Source organism: Rhynchophorus ferrugineus, unplaced genomic scaffold, assembly GCF_030347505.1.
Source record: "Rhynchophorus ferrugineus isolate W39M unplaced genomic scaffold, kcgeb_rfMv2 rfM4, whole genome shotgun sequence".
Classification (NCBI taxonomy): domain Eukaryota; kingdom Metazoa; phylum Arthropoda; class Insecta; order Coleoptera; family Curculionidae; genus Rhynchophorus; species Rhynchophorus ferrugineus.
The window spans coordinates 5,512,807-5,529,501 of record NW_027472583.1 but is presented as its reverse complement, the minus strand read 5'-3'; the positions used below and the strand labels follow the sequence as shown (position 1 = coordinate 5,529,501).

The following is a 16,695-nucleotide window of genomic DNA, read 5'->3' as shown; positions in this document are numbered from 1 at the left end:
ATAGAATCAAATGATCAATAATCTGAATAAATAAATTTAAAAACCCTAGATTGTATATTAACGTGAAATAAATTACCGACACACATATTATATAACCCAACGTATGTGTACATTTGTACACAACCTCTTCGAATATAGTAGTTTCTCGTCGGTTATTGATAATGAGGTCTGTCAAGGGATTTTTTGTTGCAGACTTGAATCCCATGTCCCGGGTCCATCCAGAGTCCTCAAAAAAACACAAAGGTACACCATTAGACCAGCCCCTAGTAAATACCATTTTACTAGATTTAGTTGTGTCGTTTAGATGCGTTCATTAACATTTCTGCTTTTGCTGTTTTAAACTCGCATTTGTCCCTAATCAATCAAACTCTAACTCACTCAGTCACATGACATCACCTCCAAACTCTCCTGGATCTAACCTTATAATATTCAAACAAAACGACATGTGTCAATTTTTAATGTTTAATTTTAATGAATCAAATTTAAAGAATTTTATTTCGTATTGCTTTGTCATCCATCGTATAGTCCAGATCTGACCATCAGTGACTATTAGATGTTTGCTATGAAAATATTCTTGCAGGAAAAGACATTTTTAAGATAAAAGGAGTATTTTTGACTTTTTCTGTTACCTTGAAGTTATCGTTTTGTTAGTTAGGTCCAATGCTTATTGGGTAATATGTTTGATCTATAATAAAACTTAACGGACTTGAACAAAAAAATATAACAAATGTCCCTTTAGCGATAGAATATGCATATACCGTATCCAAAAAGATGTACCACGCTTTCTGGCTATAAATAGGCACATTGCTTTTGCATTTAAATCGACTTTATTAAACCTCGTATAATATATTTTGATGGATGGTCTGCATTGGCAGTTTTCAAATAAAGCCGTAATTCCACCAGCATGAAATTCCTTCAGCTTTCTTATGCGGAGTAAAAAATAGTATTTTTTACCAACTATGCTTTATACAAATGAGAAACTAACCCAGAAGATCCAGAATGCAGACCCCAGAGAATCCTATTAGGACTGCAACTTTCCTAAGGGATGTCAAGAAGCCCCAATATGTATTTATTTTTATATTATAGTACTCTAGTAAAACATATATTTTTAAATGAAAACTTATTATGCACAGATATTGACAACGCTAGTGTGATAATTACAAACGATATGTAATGTTTTAATTACAAATATTTTAATCAAAATAGTATTAACGATCACTATAGTGGTTACAGTAGTTTATATTTAAATGTACGTTTAAAAATATTAGAAATATTTCTTGGTTTTGTTTTTTGTATTTTATTAAATCTTCTGTCAAAGTTAACATTTGTGTAATTACATTCATTATTAATTTCATTATTAATGCCAATTAACTGTAATTGAGACGAGAATATGCTATTATCTTTCAGAGAATAAAGAATAACCAAGAAGAAAGAAGAAATTTAGGATTTTCATCAAGATATTACAATGTTGGCTGGCCAAACCATACCAAAACGCGAAACTACTTTGAGGGAATTTTAGAGGGTTCTAAAAACGCAGTGAAACATTTTTTAGGGTGTGTAGAGCTAAAAGAAAGATAATGCTAAAAATCATATGTTTCGGGAGAGAGTAATTTTAGTTTCGCTTTAAACTTGCATATCTGTAATGATATTTATTCAATAAAACCGTATTATGACACGTTTGAAAGCTATGACTATAGAAAATTGTGGTCTTATATATGGTGTTGTTCATTTATTCGATCAACAGTTATTACTCTTTGAAAATGAAGTTTCTAGAATGTCATTTTCGTTACATTTTGCTTTACCAGTTCCGAAGAAGAAAAAATACAGAACAAGCTCATGGACTCATCGGACAACGTTGCTAGAAATTTCAATATTGTCTGATATTTTACTAGTCTATCGTTGAAAAAAGCGATGAAATCTTTAATCATTGATAGCAATGAATATAGTCTAAATGTTTATTAGGATTAGATTTATATGATTAAATTCGTTTTGAGAAATGTGAAAAATATATAATACAAAATATATAAAATAGATATACAAAATATGTTAAATATTTTTAAACCACCCCTATATATTAAAATAATTTTGTTCTTTTTTTTTAATTTTTAACAATAGTGATATGAGTATGAATAAATACACAGCTCTGCAACAAAAAAGCTATTTGAAATAATTTGGAAAAATCAATGGATTTATTAATTGGATTTTTTTTAATTTTTAAATTACTAGGAAAATAAGGGATTTTATTTTTAACTAACATCAGGCAGATCTCAGAATTTCAGATTTTTTGAAGATCTGAACTAAATCGAATCAAATTGATGAAGATCATGGTTATCAGAAGTACAACAATTTTAAAATATTTTGCATGTTGCTTAGGCAATAAGCTGGGTTTACTAAATTTGCTTTTTCTGACTATGAGATAGCAGAGATTGTGCAAATCACTAGACCAAAAAATTTGGGAAAAGAAATCCTCCAAGAAACGTACCTCCATATAAGGTTCTTTTACCACCACTGCACAAAAGTTGAGATTGATAATCTAATGTATAAAATCACTTCCCAACAATAGGAAGACTGCTTCAAATACATAGATTCAAAGTTTCCAGGTCTCTCAAAAACAAAGGTGAGAGAAAGTGTTTTCGTGGTGCCTGACATAAGACGGCTAATGACTGACGACAGTTCATCATGACAATAACAAATACTCAAAAAAAGGTGACTTGCTTTTAAGAAGGTCGTAGAGACATTTATCAATTATCATTAAACAAATCATCAAAAGAATGTTAAAAGCACTTCAAACTTTGCCTAATGAGACTAAAATTACATTTTTTTCATTCCCACTCCGTCTACTTTCCGGAAAGTTTGGGAGATGTGAGTAAAGGGTAAGACGAACGATTTCACCATAACATTAAAGAGATAGAGAGCAGATAGCAGCGAGAAAGGTTTCAATGATGTCAGGCTACTGTTAGACGTTTCTAATCCTTCCAGATACTTCCTATAAGCAAAAATTTAGAAATAATAGCGTCACTAAAATAAAGAAAAGGTTTTAATGTGTGCTACTGAAGGTATTGTTAGATAAACAAATATGTCTAACTCATTTAACATAGTTATCCAAATTATCCAGAAACGTGTCATCCTATACCAAAAAGGAAGTCATTTTCGGATTCAGCTCACCCATATAGATAGAGATTAACATACATCACAAATCCTAAACAGCTCTTAGATTTTTTGCAGCCCTGTTTTATTTTACGTAATAAAATTTAAATACACAAAATATATTTGCTGAAAACAAAATTCGAATTAATAAATAAAACGAAAATCGAATCCTATATAAATATTATATTTATATTTTTTGCTTGGGGGCTTATATTTTTTTAAAGTGTTTCAAGTAAACAGGATAAGTGATTTGAAAAATTAGAGCCCCGTAAATTGTCGCTAACGAATAACTCGTAATCATATTTCGTGCCCGTAAATCCGTCTGTAGGTTTTTTTCAATCGTCTAGACGGAGGACCAGAACCTTCTGATCCGGCTCCCCATATAGCGGCAACTTATGCTAAATGTGTTTTCGTTTTCGATTACGTGAAAAATCCCGACAAAACACCCATTAAAATTTAATGCCGATGCGCAAGAAATAACGTTAGGTCTCCAAACAAGTGGAAGATATAAGACTGCTAAGCCAGATCAACAATTTACGTTTTCTGGAACACTTCCCCTTTTTGTTGTTCTTTCTTCGCCCACATCCTCGGCGTTTCATGTACATCGAGAAACAAAACTTATATAAAAATAAATCACTAAATCATGTTTCTGATTTTAACAAAATCCTGACAGTTTAACCGACGAGCTTAATTTTTCACCTACCAAAATTAGGAGTTTATTATTAATGTTATTAATGTATAAAATTATACTTAAAATAGAAATATTTTCATGATCTTTTAAACTTTGAAAAAATTAGACACAGTGGAATTACAAATCGTTCGAAATTACAAACTGTACTGGATGAACATTCAAAACAAAGATAAGAACAGTTAACCCCTGAGCTAGGAGACACAGTTGTAAGAGATACAAGTAAAATGGGCCCCACTTGTACTGACCGTACCCATACATATCACTTATTATTGGACAAAAAAAATTATAGAAAATTGATGAAGGGTATCTTTCTTATAAGAAGGCCAATCGAAAAAAGTAATGGCAAGATCCAGAGGAGCCTTTTTTTATTAATCTCTTAGAACTTCAACAATTTGCCCGTGGGCGATAAGTATTTTAATATGATTTGAATTATACAATATAACTCTCCTGACATGTAGAAAATCGCTTCAGTAAGTGATCTGCCGTACAAACTTCTAACAATCTAAATCTTATTCTAGATACTCTTCTAACTTATTCTAAAGATTATTCTAATTTATTCTATTCTAAATTATTATAAAGATTATTATATCTCACTCTATGTGTATGTTAATCAGTTCGTATGGTAGTTTACGTTCGAGCCTACGCACTTCACTATCATCGCACTCATTTAACTCTTTGGTGAGTGCATTGGAATGCACTAACAGTCTTTCAGAGTACTTTGCACAAACACACATTCGTTAGGAGTTCTAACAGGATATCGCGGTGAATTAGTTTGTTAGAGACATAATATGGGACATCGACGATGACTTGCAACACTTTATTCTGGAACCTCTAGAGGATATCTATGTTAGACTTGCTAGTAGTACCCCACAGTTTAATATCACAGGTCCAAATAAACCTAAGTATAGGCTTATACAACAAAATCTTATTATCTAAGCATAATTTAGATTTACGTCCCATAAGCCAACACATTTGACTTAGTTTAAGCCCAAGCGGCTTGCGTTTTGTCACTATATATTATTTCCAATGTTAAGCGTCGATCAAAATGCATTCCCAGATATTTAACCTGGTCTGCTTGCGGGAGTTACTAATTAATTATTTTTACTGAGGGACAAATTCTTTTACAAAAGGCGAATATCACATGGGTAGATTTTCTCTAATTTGCTCTGATACGCCATATTTTAGGAACCTCTTAAATTAACATTTATTCGTTATGCTATTTGCGTAACTTTTAAGACCATCTTGAAAGGGAATGATCGGATGCATATCAGACATACTTACCAAACTCGACCCCATTTGATTGAAATAAAAACATTAAAAAGTCAGTATTTCCGTAAGATTCAAGTTCATCGATCTCTGTTATAAATATATGTAAAAGTTAAGTCACATCCCTAATATTCAATATACATATGTCATATATAAAGTTATCATATTTGTGATAATATTTACTACATGTATATTAATTTCTAATTTTAATTTTCAGATGCACAAGCAAGCATTGCTGGTCCAACTGAAATCTACGTCAAGAAAGGAAGCACTATATCCCTAACATGTACAGTGAACGTGCATTCCATCCCACCATCATCTGTTTTATGGTAAACCCATTACTACATTAACATGCCTACCTGTAAATACTACTTTTTTTTGTTTATTTTAAAGTCTCCTTTTTACTAACGAGGGTTTATCTGAACTGGACCTACTGTTTAAAGTGTCCTACTTAGAAATTAACCCAGAACACATCCAGTCTTACCCAGCCTGGTTACTGGCACGTATTATGGTACGACCATATATTATGGTAGTAGATGTATAACAGTAGATGGACCGTCCTGTCGCCTTTACCACTGTATCAACCAATTTGAATCGGAACGCTTTGGTGCCTAAGATTTCTCACCCTTCAGTGGAATCATTTTTCATCTCTTATCTGAAGCATGAAACGTAGCTCCATCCTTCGGAACCCTTGTTCTACTTCGGTGGAGTTTGAAATCGAATTATAATGGTTCCTAATACCACTACCATACTATTACTATTTTATATCTCTCCCATTCGTATAATATTTCTTTCATATTTTCGCTTCGGTAAAGACTTTTACGTTTCATTTTTATCTCCTCCAAATTGAACTATAATAATTTGTTTCTCGTTTAAAGTCATTGTTTATCAATTCATCTTATCTTGTTCTATTCTGTTTTTTTCTTACTACTACTTCTTCTGGTTATTGTTCTTATTTATATTTTTTTATATCTTTATAACACTTATAATTTTCAATCCACTCCATTTATGACAAATCTCTTATCCAAAATTATTGGTTTATTCGTTATACATTAATCCCCTCAGTTTCTTTATCTATTTATTCCTGAATTTGGGTCCTTTTGAATATTTTCTTATCATTTAGCTTCAGAAAATCGCTCGATTTCCTATAAGGAAACTCGAAATTTAATTTTTTCGCTGTAGATTTATGTGGAACCCAAGTACTAAGCTTCTTTTCCATAACCATATCGCTAGACGAAATAAGTTGACACACAATTCAATTTATTCAAGGATTAACCGGCCTGAATGAGATTCCCCTTTTACAGACAAAGTTGCGATTGAAATGAGTTTCTATGGTTTCTATTTTTAAATCACAATAACTTTTAATCCAATAAACTATCGATTTTATTCGTATACAAAATATTTTATAGGCGCGTTATAGTACGGCTTCATTGAATAAGTATTGCTAGAGATATACAACTTTCCAGTTTGGTGGGACTTAAACAAAAAGCAAAATTAGTTTAACACAGCATTATACACACTTCCCAGTAGGAATGTCGGTCGCGGAGTAAATGATCGATACTTTTCTTTGAGTTTATCGATATTTTTCCAACAGTTAGGAAAATTAGAATAAAAATAAATAAAAAAAAAGAAGGATAAAAAAAATTGAAAACTATAAATATATATTCAATTAAGTACCAAAAATTAAATTTTAACGCTATTAAACATATCGATGTTTTTTAATATATTTTAGAGTCTCCTTTTAACAACTGGAGTTTATCCACTGACGGGGGAGTGACCAACTTGGAGATTATCCGAGAGGACATCCGGTCTTACCCAGCCTGATTACCGGCGTGACTGAGATCATTTTCCTTATTGGATTTACACTATTGTCTAAGAACAATCACAAATGTTAAACAATCACAAACATAATTTTACGAAGATTCGAACCGGCGACCATCGTAACAGCACGAGGACCGTCCTCTTGCCGGATGTCTTCTGGGATGATCTCTAAGTTGTTCACTCACCGATCGGTGGGCTTAATACCAAGGACCGTGGTTTCGAAGCACCATTAAACAATAGGTCCTGTCTAGACAAACCCTAATTGGTAAAAAAGAAAGTCTAACATAGAACCAACAAAATAAATATCTCAGCCAAATATATCGATATGTTTTCGGCATCCGTAATACTGCGTGCTACATTTTCATACAAATAATACAGGACGTCACCACAACAATTCTCTTGCAAATTCATATTTGAAAGTTTGTCGTTGTACGGTGCAAAATTTATTTTCCAAAATTCTGATTGGCAAAGCTTAAAACTAACCCAGCAGTTGAATAGTTGCGAAACGAAAACGCTACATAAATCAAACGCTTACGGCGAGCGTTGATTTATGAGTTTTCAACTTGTAAAACTTAAACTGAAACATCTTGTATGGAAATCGAGCGAATTAGCCGAAAGGGAGATATAATTTTAGTGTTCTACACAACCTTAACTGTTCGATGCGAGGCTGCCGGGGCTAATCTTTAATGTATGTCGGGCCCGTTCGACACCGTCTCGCACACTATCAGTTAATTAATTATTTATCGCGGTCAGTATCCAATTTAAGCGACGTATAAAACGAGAAAGTGCATACTACATTGACGTTTAGTTCAAATTAATGAACCAGTGTATTGTACTCCTCAACATAATACATATTAAGGGTGAAATTACTATGAAAAGGCGTCGATATTAACGAATTGCAGTATTAGATACAGCTTATTCACTAAACCAGTGAATTCACGTCAAATTAATAACGTCAGAACTTCGTAACATTGCCGTATCAACTTTAACTTTTAGTTTATTTTGGATTTGGCTTTGATGTATTTCAAAATTCTAGCGTTAGAAACTTTCGACCGAAATTGACTATCGACTGTTCCGTAATTGACTACTTTTTACTATCGACTGTTTCAGTCGTCATTTTATGTTTCGACTGATTTGACTGGTTCAATTCATTATACACCCCTAGCATTTGCAAATTAGAGTCGTTTTATTATATTTACAATAAAACACTTCCAATACCGCCTATTAGGTAGAAATCTGCGCGTTTTTTATGTAGCGGTCTTCCCTCGACACCTAATATACCTAATTAACAATTGTATATCCAAGTAATGTATTTTACCATATTTATTCCATTAGGAAGCTTATTTATATTTTTACGTTTAGTTCTTGTTTACTTTGTTGTTGTGTTTTCTTGTCAAATACACTGTATTTCCCCTTAGTTTCTTCAATTATCATTCTTTCTACTGCATACATTTTTCTGGATAAAATTAGAAATAATCAATCACTGCTTTCTATCTAATGTATTTGCCATATTCTAACCAACTGCTGTAACTGTATATTCTGAACAATTACCCACATATAATTTTCTACATTTATGATATACTAATTATATATCCACCTTTAGTTGTTTCCATTCATCACTCTGTTTTAATCATTGTCAGCACTGAATCATAATCCCGCATCCACAAAAGTTCATTCAGTCACTATTAAAACCAATAATTAAACCCTTAAATTCCAATATACCTAATATTTGTACACAATTCCACCATTTGTCAACTCCTTTTGTGTATCTGACATCATTCAGACTATAGAGAATATATTATTGAGAAAATGCTTCTTCCAATATATCCGAATAGTTATTGTATATCATTTTTGACTTGCATATCCATTAGAGTAATGCTTTACTACACCACACATCAATTCGTGGATTAACTTTTTTCAGTAAATTTAGCAGTGGTATAATGTTCAATTTAGCTTTAATGCTTTAATCCATAAAAAGCAATATCTAGAAATTCCATTAAACCTCTTCGTGGCTTATCTTTACACCACTTAAATCCTATGTATCTTAACGATATATGAAGAGGTGTATTACACGTTATCTTTGAGTACGGATCGTATTCGATTAGCATTTTATCTGTTTTTAACTAGTAAACTTTAACTAGTAAAATGAGAATGAAAAATCCGTTTCAACTTTAAAATGAATTTTACATTCTTATAAACTACATTTGGCAGTACATTACATCATCTATAATGCGCAATAGCTGTTTTATTGAAATGCTATATACACACAGGGTACTTGCTTATTCTGATTTCTTTCTTGTTTTGTTTCATTTCTTTTCCTCCATATTAGCATCTAAACCTTTAATCGCATTTATCCTAATCATTTCTTTGTATTGTTGTTCAATTTTTTATGTTTGTATACACTGTTGCCATTTTTCATTGGATTTAACTCTTTAATCACTTAGTCATCTCTTGTTGTTTCAGCCTCTTTCTCTATATTTCGGTATTTAGTTACTCTTATTTTATATTTGTTCTATCCTAACTTCCTATCTCTTTCGTCAATTCCCGTGAAAATTCAGTAATATTGAGAATGTCTGATAAATTTTATCGTTTAATAAATAAAAGCACTATTTTATCAGAATAACAATGGGTTCAAATAAAGGTAAATTATATTTTTGGTACTTGTTAAACGACTTTATCCATATACATTTAAAAGATTGATGGAAGTAAGACACCTTCCATCGCATTATATCACCATGCTCGAGCAGCTCATGATGAACAATTTCTTTCAAACTTCAACAACAACTTCATCACTTTGAGCGAAACTCTCCCTGCCGTCACCAAATAAATATGACTAGATATATGCAACTTCTATTTATCTAATAGAAAAATAAGTTACAAGCTATCCATACATTCTATGATATATTTACCGCTAAACTTTATATGCTGGCAATCCCCTTCCTTTATGCCAAAAAACTTTATTAGAAACGTTTTATTATTCCTACGAATCGTATAAACAAATTATTCTAGAAGCAGAACCTAGTAGGAAGCCGAACTTGACCAATGCTGCAGTATATTTCAGTATAAGGAAAATAACCTTTTGGTATCTACATTTTCAAATTTCTATAAGGTAAACAAATGACGCCACCTTTTTATTCAGAATGTTTGCACCTTAAAACCATCTATTAAGAACCTTAGTACCCCAAATAAAATATTTCTCTTTCTAGGTGTGTATATAATATGTATATGTATCTGTTCATCATTAATCTCCGATCTTACTTCTCCATCTCCTTGTGAACAGATCCCAAACTCAGTTTCTTTTACTCTTTGTTTTCCAGATATCTTTTAATTTGTGGTTCGCCATAGAAATCTCTTCACATTCTTTATTTGCGAACAAAACTATACAACTCAAATAATTAATAGTTTTTTCTGCAGTTTTCCTTTAAAATTATTAGAAATATTTTCATCTAATATTTTCTAGTTATTCATGAAGAATAGTAATAATTATCAATGACGAGAATGATGAAAATTTCATCCCTATTTATTAAAACACGATTTCTATTTAAATAAATAATTGAAAACTTAATCGAGAGAATCAAATCCATACATAATTGATGTACGTTGTTGTTTACGAGAGCTTTATTGTCATTAAAGTCTTATTCTTATAAATTTTGGTTTTATACAATCTGAAACTTCGCAGGCTGGAAAAACAACAGCAAAAAAACTAATGTATTCCAGAAAACGCAAATTAGTGTGACTTGTTTAAGGGCACATCGCTGTTTCTTGAACAGGAACCTAAATTTTTAATGGATATTTCCCCAGGTTCTTTACTGTGTAAGCAAAGCAAAAAATTGATAACTACTTTTTTCATGCCGTTGTCACTTGATTCGTATAATTAGTAAATTGATATTATTAAATAAAATTTTTTATTTTTCGTTAGCCAAATTTAACTCTCACTGTACCTACCCATATATATATGTTAATACATAATTCTACCTTAATAATGATTGGTTTAATAATTACAGGTATCATGGTCACTCCATAGTCGACTTTGATTCACCAAGAGGTGGCATTAGTTTGGAGACTGAGAAAACCGAGATCGGAACAACAAGTAAGCTGTTGGTTACCAAAGCATTGCTCACAGATACAGGAAACTACACGTGTATGCCATCAAATGCTAGTCCAGCTTCGGCATTCGTACATGTACTAAATGGTATGTATTTCAATGAATATATAAATGAATGAATTAACATCCCGTGAACTGATATCATTCATTCTAAATTATATCGTGATTGATCATTAAAAATCCAATTTTTATTATATTTATCGTCAACGATTACAACTTTTGACTTTCTTCTCTATTTTATTTTTTCCTGTTATTTAAACTTCGTTGCTTTTTTTACTTCTTCAAGTCCTTACTTCTACTTTCCTCTTCCTTTCCATTTTCCTTCTATTTCTTCCTTGTTACTTCCATTCTTTTTATTCTTCTACGTTTATGGTTATTACTCGATTTTCTTTTAATATCTGGCTCCTGTTATGGCTGAGATATAGTTTTTGTTATTTCCTAATATTTATATTTGATACTCTGATACTTTCATTCCAGGTGCGCTACTTGCTCATTTCTACTGCTTGTATATTTGACTCTCTTTGACCTTTGTTTCACAACCGAAAGGGTTGATGTATAAATTGCTTTGGACACTTTTTCTGAATTTATGAATCTGTTATTTATCGCGAACTACAAATTCATGGTTTTCTCGATTTTTGCGTTCATTTTATCTCCTAGCTTCCACTGGTTTCCATTCCTAAACCCAAATACTCAATTGCATTTACTTGTTCTATTTTTGCATCCTCCAGTTGGATACTTATTATTTCTGGCTCTCTAATCACCATAACTTGCGTTTATTCATTATCACCTAATATTTTCTTAATATTATATTTCATCTGTCTAGATTTCCTTTGCGTATTTTAGTGTATTTTTGTTGTGATCATTATCATTATTGTCATCATCTTCATTTTTCAGCATTTCTCATTCCCTTCACGATAGCCACTTGGTCTCCTTTCCCATTTCTACTCTCATCTTTTTTTACCTGTGTAATTACTTCTTTACTATTACTTATATTTAGATATCTTTTTTCAATTGTTCCCTCACCCTTGAATATAGAATGTTTAATAATTGACTCTTTTTTACTTCGATTGTTTCATTCGATACCAATATTTAGAGGGATAGATGGGGATGACATACATATAGGGATACATAGGAAATCCACAAAATTAAATGAACCCCATGTAATATAAACATCAAGCATATTCAATATAATATATTAATAGTAGCTCTTCCATGAATGTTGAGCTTTTTGTTGAAATGGTATTACTCAAGAAGGTTGTGTTCTGCCCTCTTTTATGTGGTCTGGTCACAATTCTTTAATTCTTATAATTAAAATCCGGATTATTAGCCGGATCCCAGCATAATTGAACAACTATTAGAAGTTAAAAGAGCGTAAGAAATATGTTTGCATCTCGAAAATTACTTAAACAATTGGTCGATATTTTAATACAAGAATGGTGCTATATACCGTTGCAATCTATTCACTCTATCCCGAGTAGTCTTTACACATAAAATAAACTGAAGATAGCACCAGTATATGTAATAAAAATTAAATTATTTAATTAATTAGATCCAATAATAAGTTATTAGTTCATTATGATATACAAGATTTATCTGTTTGAAGCATTTTGCTCAATGTATTATTTCCTCTCGTGTTCTACCTCATCCTCCATTTTCTTTTTCTGATGCTAAACAGCCTGTTAAAATATTAAAACGTGTATCTATCATCTACCCACATTTTACAAACGTTGTTATCTTTCCTTTTTACCTCGCTAAAAAGTTTCCTTTCCGTTCTTTCTTTCTTTATTTTTTTTTGGTCGTTGTTCCACGGTGGAGCGTTTCATCTTTGTTCTTAAATATGGTCCAGATAAAACGGCAAATTTATTTAGAAATAAAGCACTCTAATCTATGTTTCCAGGCAAATTATGAGATTTTGAAATCTCGCGGAATAACGGATGTCCATTAAACGGAGCCCCGCTCAGCTTTTCCTTAAGGGTAATTTGCTTAAGTTTTTCTCTTATTCGCCGTCTCCAAGGAGATATCTGTTCATAATTTTAAATAAGATCGCGAAAACATTTGTATAAAATCCATATATATATATATATATATATATATATATATATATATATATATATATATATATATATATATATATATATATATATATATATGGCACTGATCCAACAATATATATATTTAGTGTTTGTGATGGACCTCTCGAACTTTAACGAAGATGGAGAAAAGTGCTTTTCGTATACAGGTTAAGCATTATTTATTTCACAAAAAAATGATCAATAAAACCAAAAAAGACATGATAAATACTATTGGGATCATGCACCATGAATTTCAAGGGGACATTATGACAAAAATCGATGGAATAATATTGAATAATCAGAATGAAATGAGGTGGTTGAGGCTGCAGGAGTATAGTAAAGACAACTGTATGAGGAATAATATATATTTTTTTATTATTTAATTACTACATTGTTACTAGTCGTTACCTACAACGACTAACCTACAATTTGTCTTCATGATAACTTAAATCTAGATATACAACTGAGAATATCCATCTCAGTCTCTGGTGAAATAATGTTTATACATGTCACTGACCTGATATGATCTAATAACCGGAAAAATTCTACAAGAACTACCAGAAGAGGGAACAAAATTAATAACATGCATACGTAATGTAATATTTCTAATGAATTACCTGCCTAGCATTTGGAAAGTAGAGACTGTACATCAAAAGGCATAATACTATAATTGAAAGTGGAAATATTATACCAGAACATTAATTTGGACTTCATAGGAACCACGAAACTAAACCTATATACACTATACCATTCGGGCTGACTTGGTTGGCGTACTGGACAACGCCACAGGACAGTCCTTCTACTGTTCCGATAGTCACCGGTTCGAATCCTGCAGGGGCATGGTCGCAAAACTTATGTTTATGATTGTTTATAATTGCGACTGTCCTTGAGAAAATAATGCAAAATTCGACAAGGCCAGTCCAAGGACCGTGGTTCGAAGTTCATGTTAAACAATACTTTCAATCCAGATAAGCCTCAGTTAGTAAAAAGGAGTCTCTAAAATAAAACGAAAAATCCATATTATTCAGATCACACAGTTTTCATCAGTATATCTTCTGATAAAACTGGTTCCTTTTTTAGGTATATTAAAATGCAATCATTATTTTATTCTTTTCTTGCTAACAGTTCATCAATATACAGTAAAAATAAGGGTATGAATAATATTACAATTAACATTCAAAAGCAGCGCCGATGCAAAACATGGAAATAACGTTCGTAATCCGTTTTTAAAAGGGAAGGAAATTCGACAAAAAGTCTAATTTCAATTTGGACCGTCTCCGGGATATTAAGGGCCATCTAAAACATATTTCGGAAAAGAATAGCCGCCTATAAGGTGAAGATGAAAACGGGCGGATCCATTCAATAGCTGCGATCATTTTCACCCTCCCTTCCCTGCCGGTCGCCAACAACCGACCCCCTCCTCCCCCTCACCGCCCCGAAAAGTATCGAAACAATAGGGCCAAATATTGGCGAGCGGAAATTAGAAGCAATCGATACACCCTTCAGCTGCTGGGACCGAAGTGGAACCCGGAGGTGGTGGTGGCGGAGGAGTTGGGGGCCGAGGGGGACGCGCGAAAAACTTGTTTGCGGCCTGTGACGCGTTAAGAAACACGTTTTTGCTTTGCGAGTTGTGACGTTGGTTCGTTCGTTCTCGTCGCGGAGGACGAGGGCGAGAGGAGAAAAAACGAAGATCTTTCGAGATGATAAAACCGAGTTAGGTCGGGGGAAAATAGATACAAGGCGACGTTTTTTATTTAGTATAAAATTGAAATCGGCAAAGTCCTCGCTCGGACTAGTTACATGCCGCGTTTTATGTTGTTTTTTTTTTATTGTCGGGGGTTGTTTAGATTATTGATAAAATGAAATGTTGCCAAATTGGTATATTTTTCCTACGCTGTATTTCCAAAAAAAACTTAAAAAATATCAAATGAAAAACTATTTATCAAATCGGTTAAATTCTTTACTAAAAGCATTATTTTCATAGTAGCTGTATTGCTTCCATGTTGCTGTAATTTAGCAACCTTATTTCATGTTTTAAATCCATTTGACTTTTGTATTCATTTGATTCCGAAGCCATCGTGCAGTTCTTTGCTAGTTACATAGCGATAGGCATTAGTAATTAATCGTAGAACATTGTTTTGGGTGCATTAGATTACTAGTTGGTTTGATGTTTTAGTGTAACCCCATAGACTTTATTATTCTCTGATAAACCGATGTCTATTATTTTAGTTTATATTAAGAGTATCTTCCGACTAACCAGTACAGCTGTTTGACTTTGAGTGTAACCTGCTTTGCTTTTTCCCTGACATGATGTCACCAACTACCATCGAAATATATGCCGAGGTACTTAGCTAATTCTGCTTGAGGCAATAGGCATCTATCTAATGATATAATTAGATTTTTGTCATTTCGCCGCAATGCAAAATTAACATGAACAGATTTGGAGCTATTAAGCTCTATTTTCCACCCTCTAGTTCGTATACAATTATATTGATTATATTAGAGCTAATATAATAGAGATATCGATATTTTTAATTATTAATACAAGTATATATATATATATATATATATATATATATATATATATATATATATATATATATATATATATATATATATATGTATATATCAATATTGTTTAAATAAACATCGATATTTTTTACCCATATTTATTTTTGCTGTTATATCAATATTTTAATTGTGCGATATCTTTTCAAGAAAGAAGATTAAGAACGTTTTAAAAGTTTGGGTACTTAAAAGTACATAAACCTTTTTTCTTAATTATCCTTTATTAATTTATCAAAATCAAAAACCTATGATTTGGGATATTGTTGAGTGTTTCCCCATGATGCCAACCAAATTGATATGCTAATATTATGTTGCTTTCCTCTATTAGTGGCTTCAATCGTCACCTGAGACTTGATAAACCTTGATGGCGTTTTGGAAGTTGTTTCTTTATGCACTGAATATTTATTATCAGATATTATCTCACTAAATACTATTTTTTATGTCATAAATGAAACTGTTAATTAAAATGTTGAGCATAAATTGTACTATAAGGCGCATCACACAACCAATTGTTTTGAAGTTGTCTGTCATATTAACTGCAATAAATTTATAGTTACTGGCTTTCGTGTTTCCAAAAACTTAGTTACAAATTACTTAAATCACATCCAAGCCTATTTTTCTTTTGTACTTATGATTTTTCAATCATTAATCTACGAATACAAGAACCAACAAAATTAAATGAGGATATTTTCTACAACACCATTTCAAACAATTATTATTTTTAAGCAAGGCTTTAACAAGTTCGTTCATTAAGTCTAACTTTTTGTGTAGTGATGAAGGAAGAATCCTATTTGGGGTCTACTAAAGTTTTAAGCAAAATGTTCTTCTTGTCAAGTGTTTTTCTTAAAGACCATTGTTTTTTGTGCCAATGGTAATCCCTTGCTCTACGCTCTCACTCATATATAATTTATGGAAACTTTAAAATCCTTTTGTTAACCAAGAAGTATAGAGACATATTTTGAACATCCCTACGGTATCAAATAATAATCTGTATAGTCAATTTAAAATATATATATATATATTAA

At 31.8% G+C, this 16,695-nt stretch overlaps 1 protein-coding gene across 1 annotated transcript in view; it reads left to right on the top strand.

The window, feature by feature from the left end:
- Positions 1-11,710, top strand: part of LOC143195894 (transmembrane and immunoglobulin domain-containing protein 1-like) — a 35,562-nt gene extending 23,852 nt beyond the window's left edge. Inside the window, exons 3-6 of the mRNA XM_076403408.1 lie at positions 223-243; positions 5,322-5,433; positions 10,930-11,117; positions 11,688-11,710. Of these exons, the coding sequence (XP_076259523.1) occupies positions 223-243; positions 5,322-5,433; positions 10,930-11,117; positions 11,688-11,710 (344 nt within the window). The remainder of the gene's footprint in view (positions 1-222; positions 244-5,321; positions 5,434-10,929; positions 11,118-11,687) is intronic.
- The last annotated feature ends 4,985 nt before the right edge of the window (positions 11,711-16,695 follow it).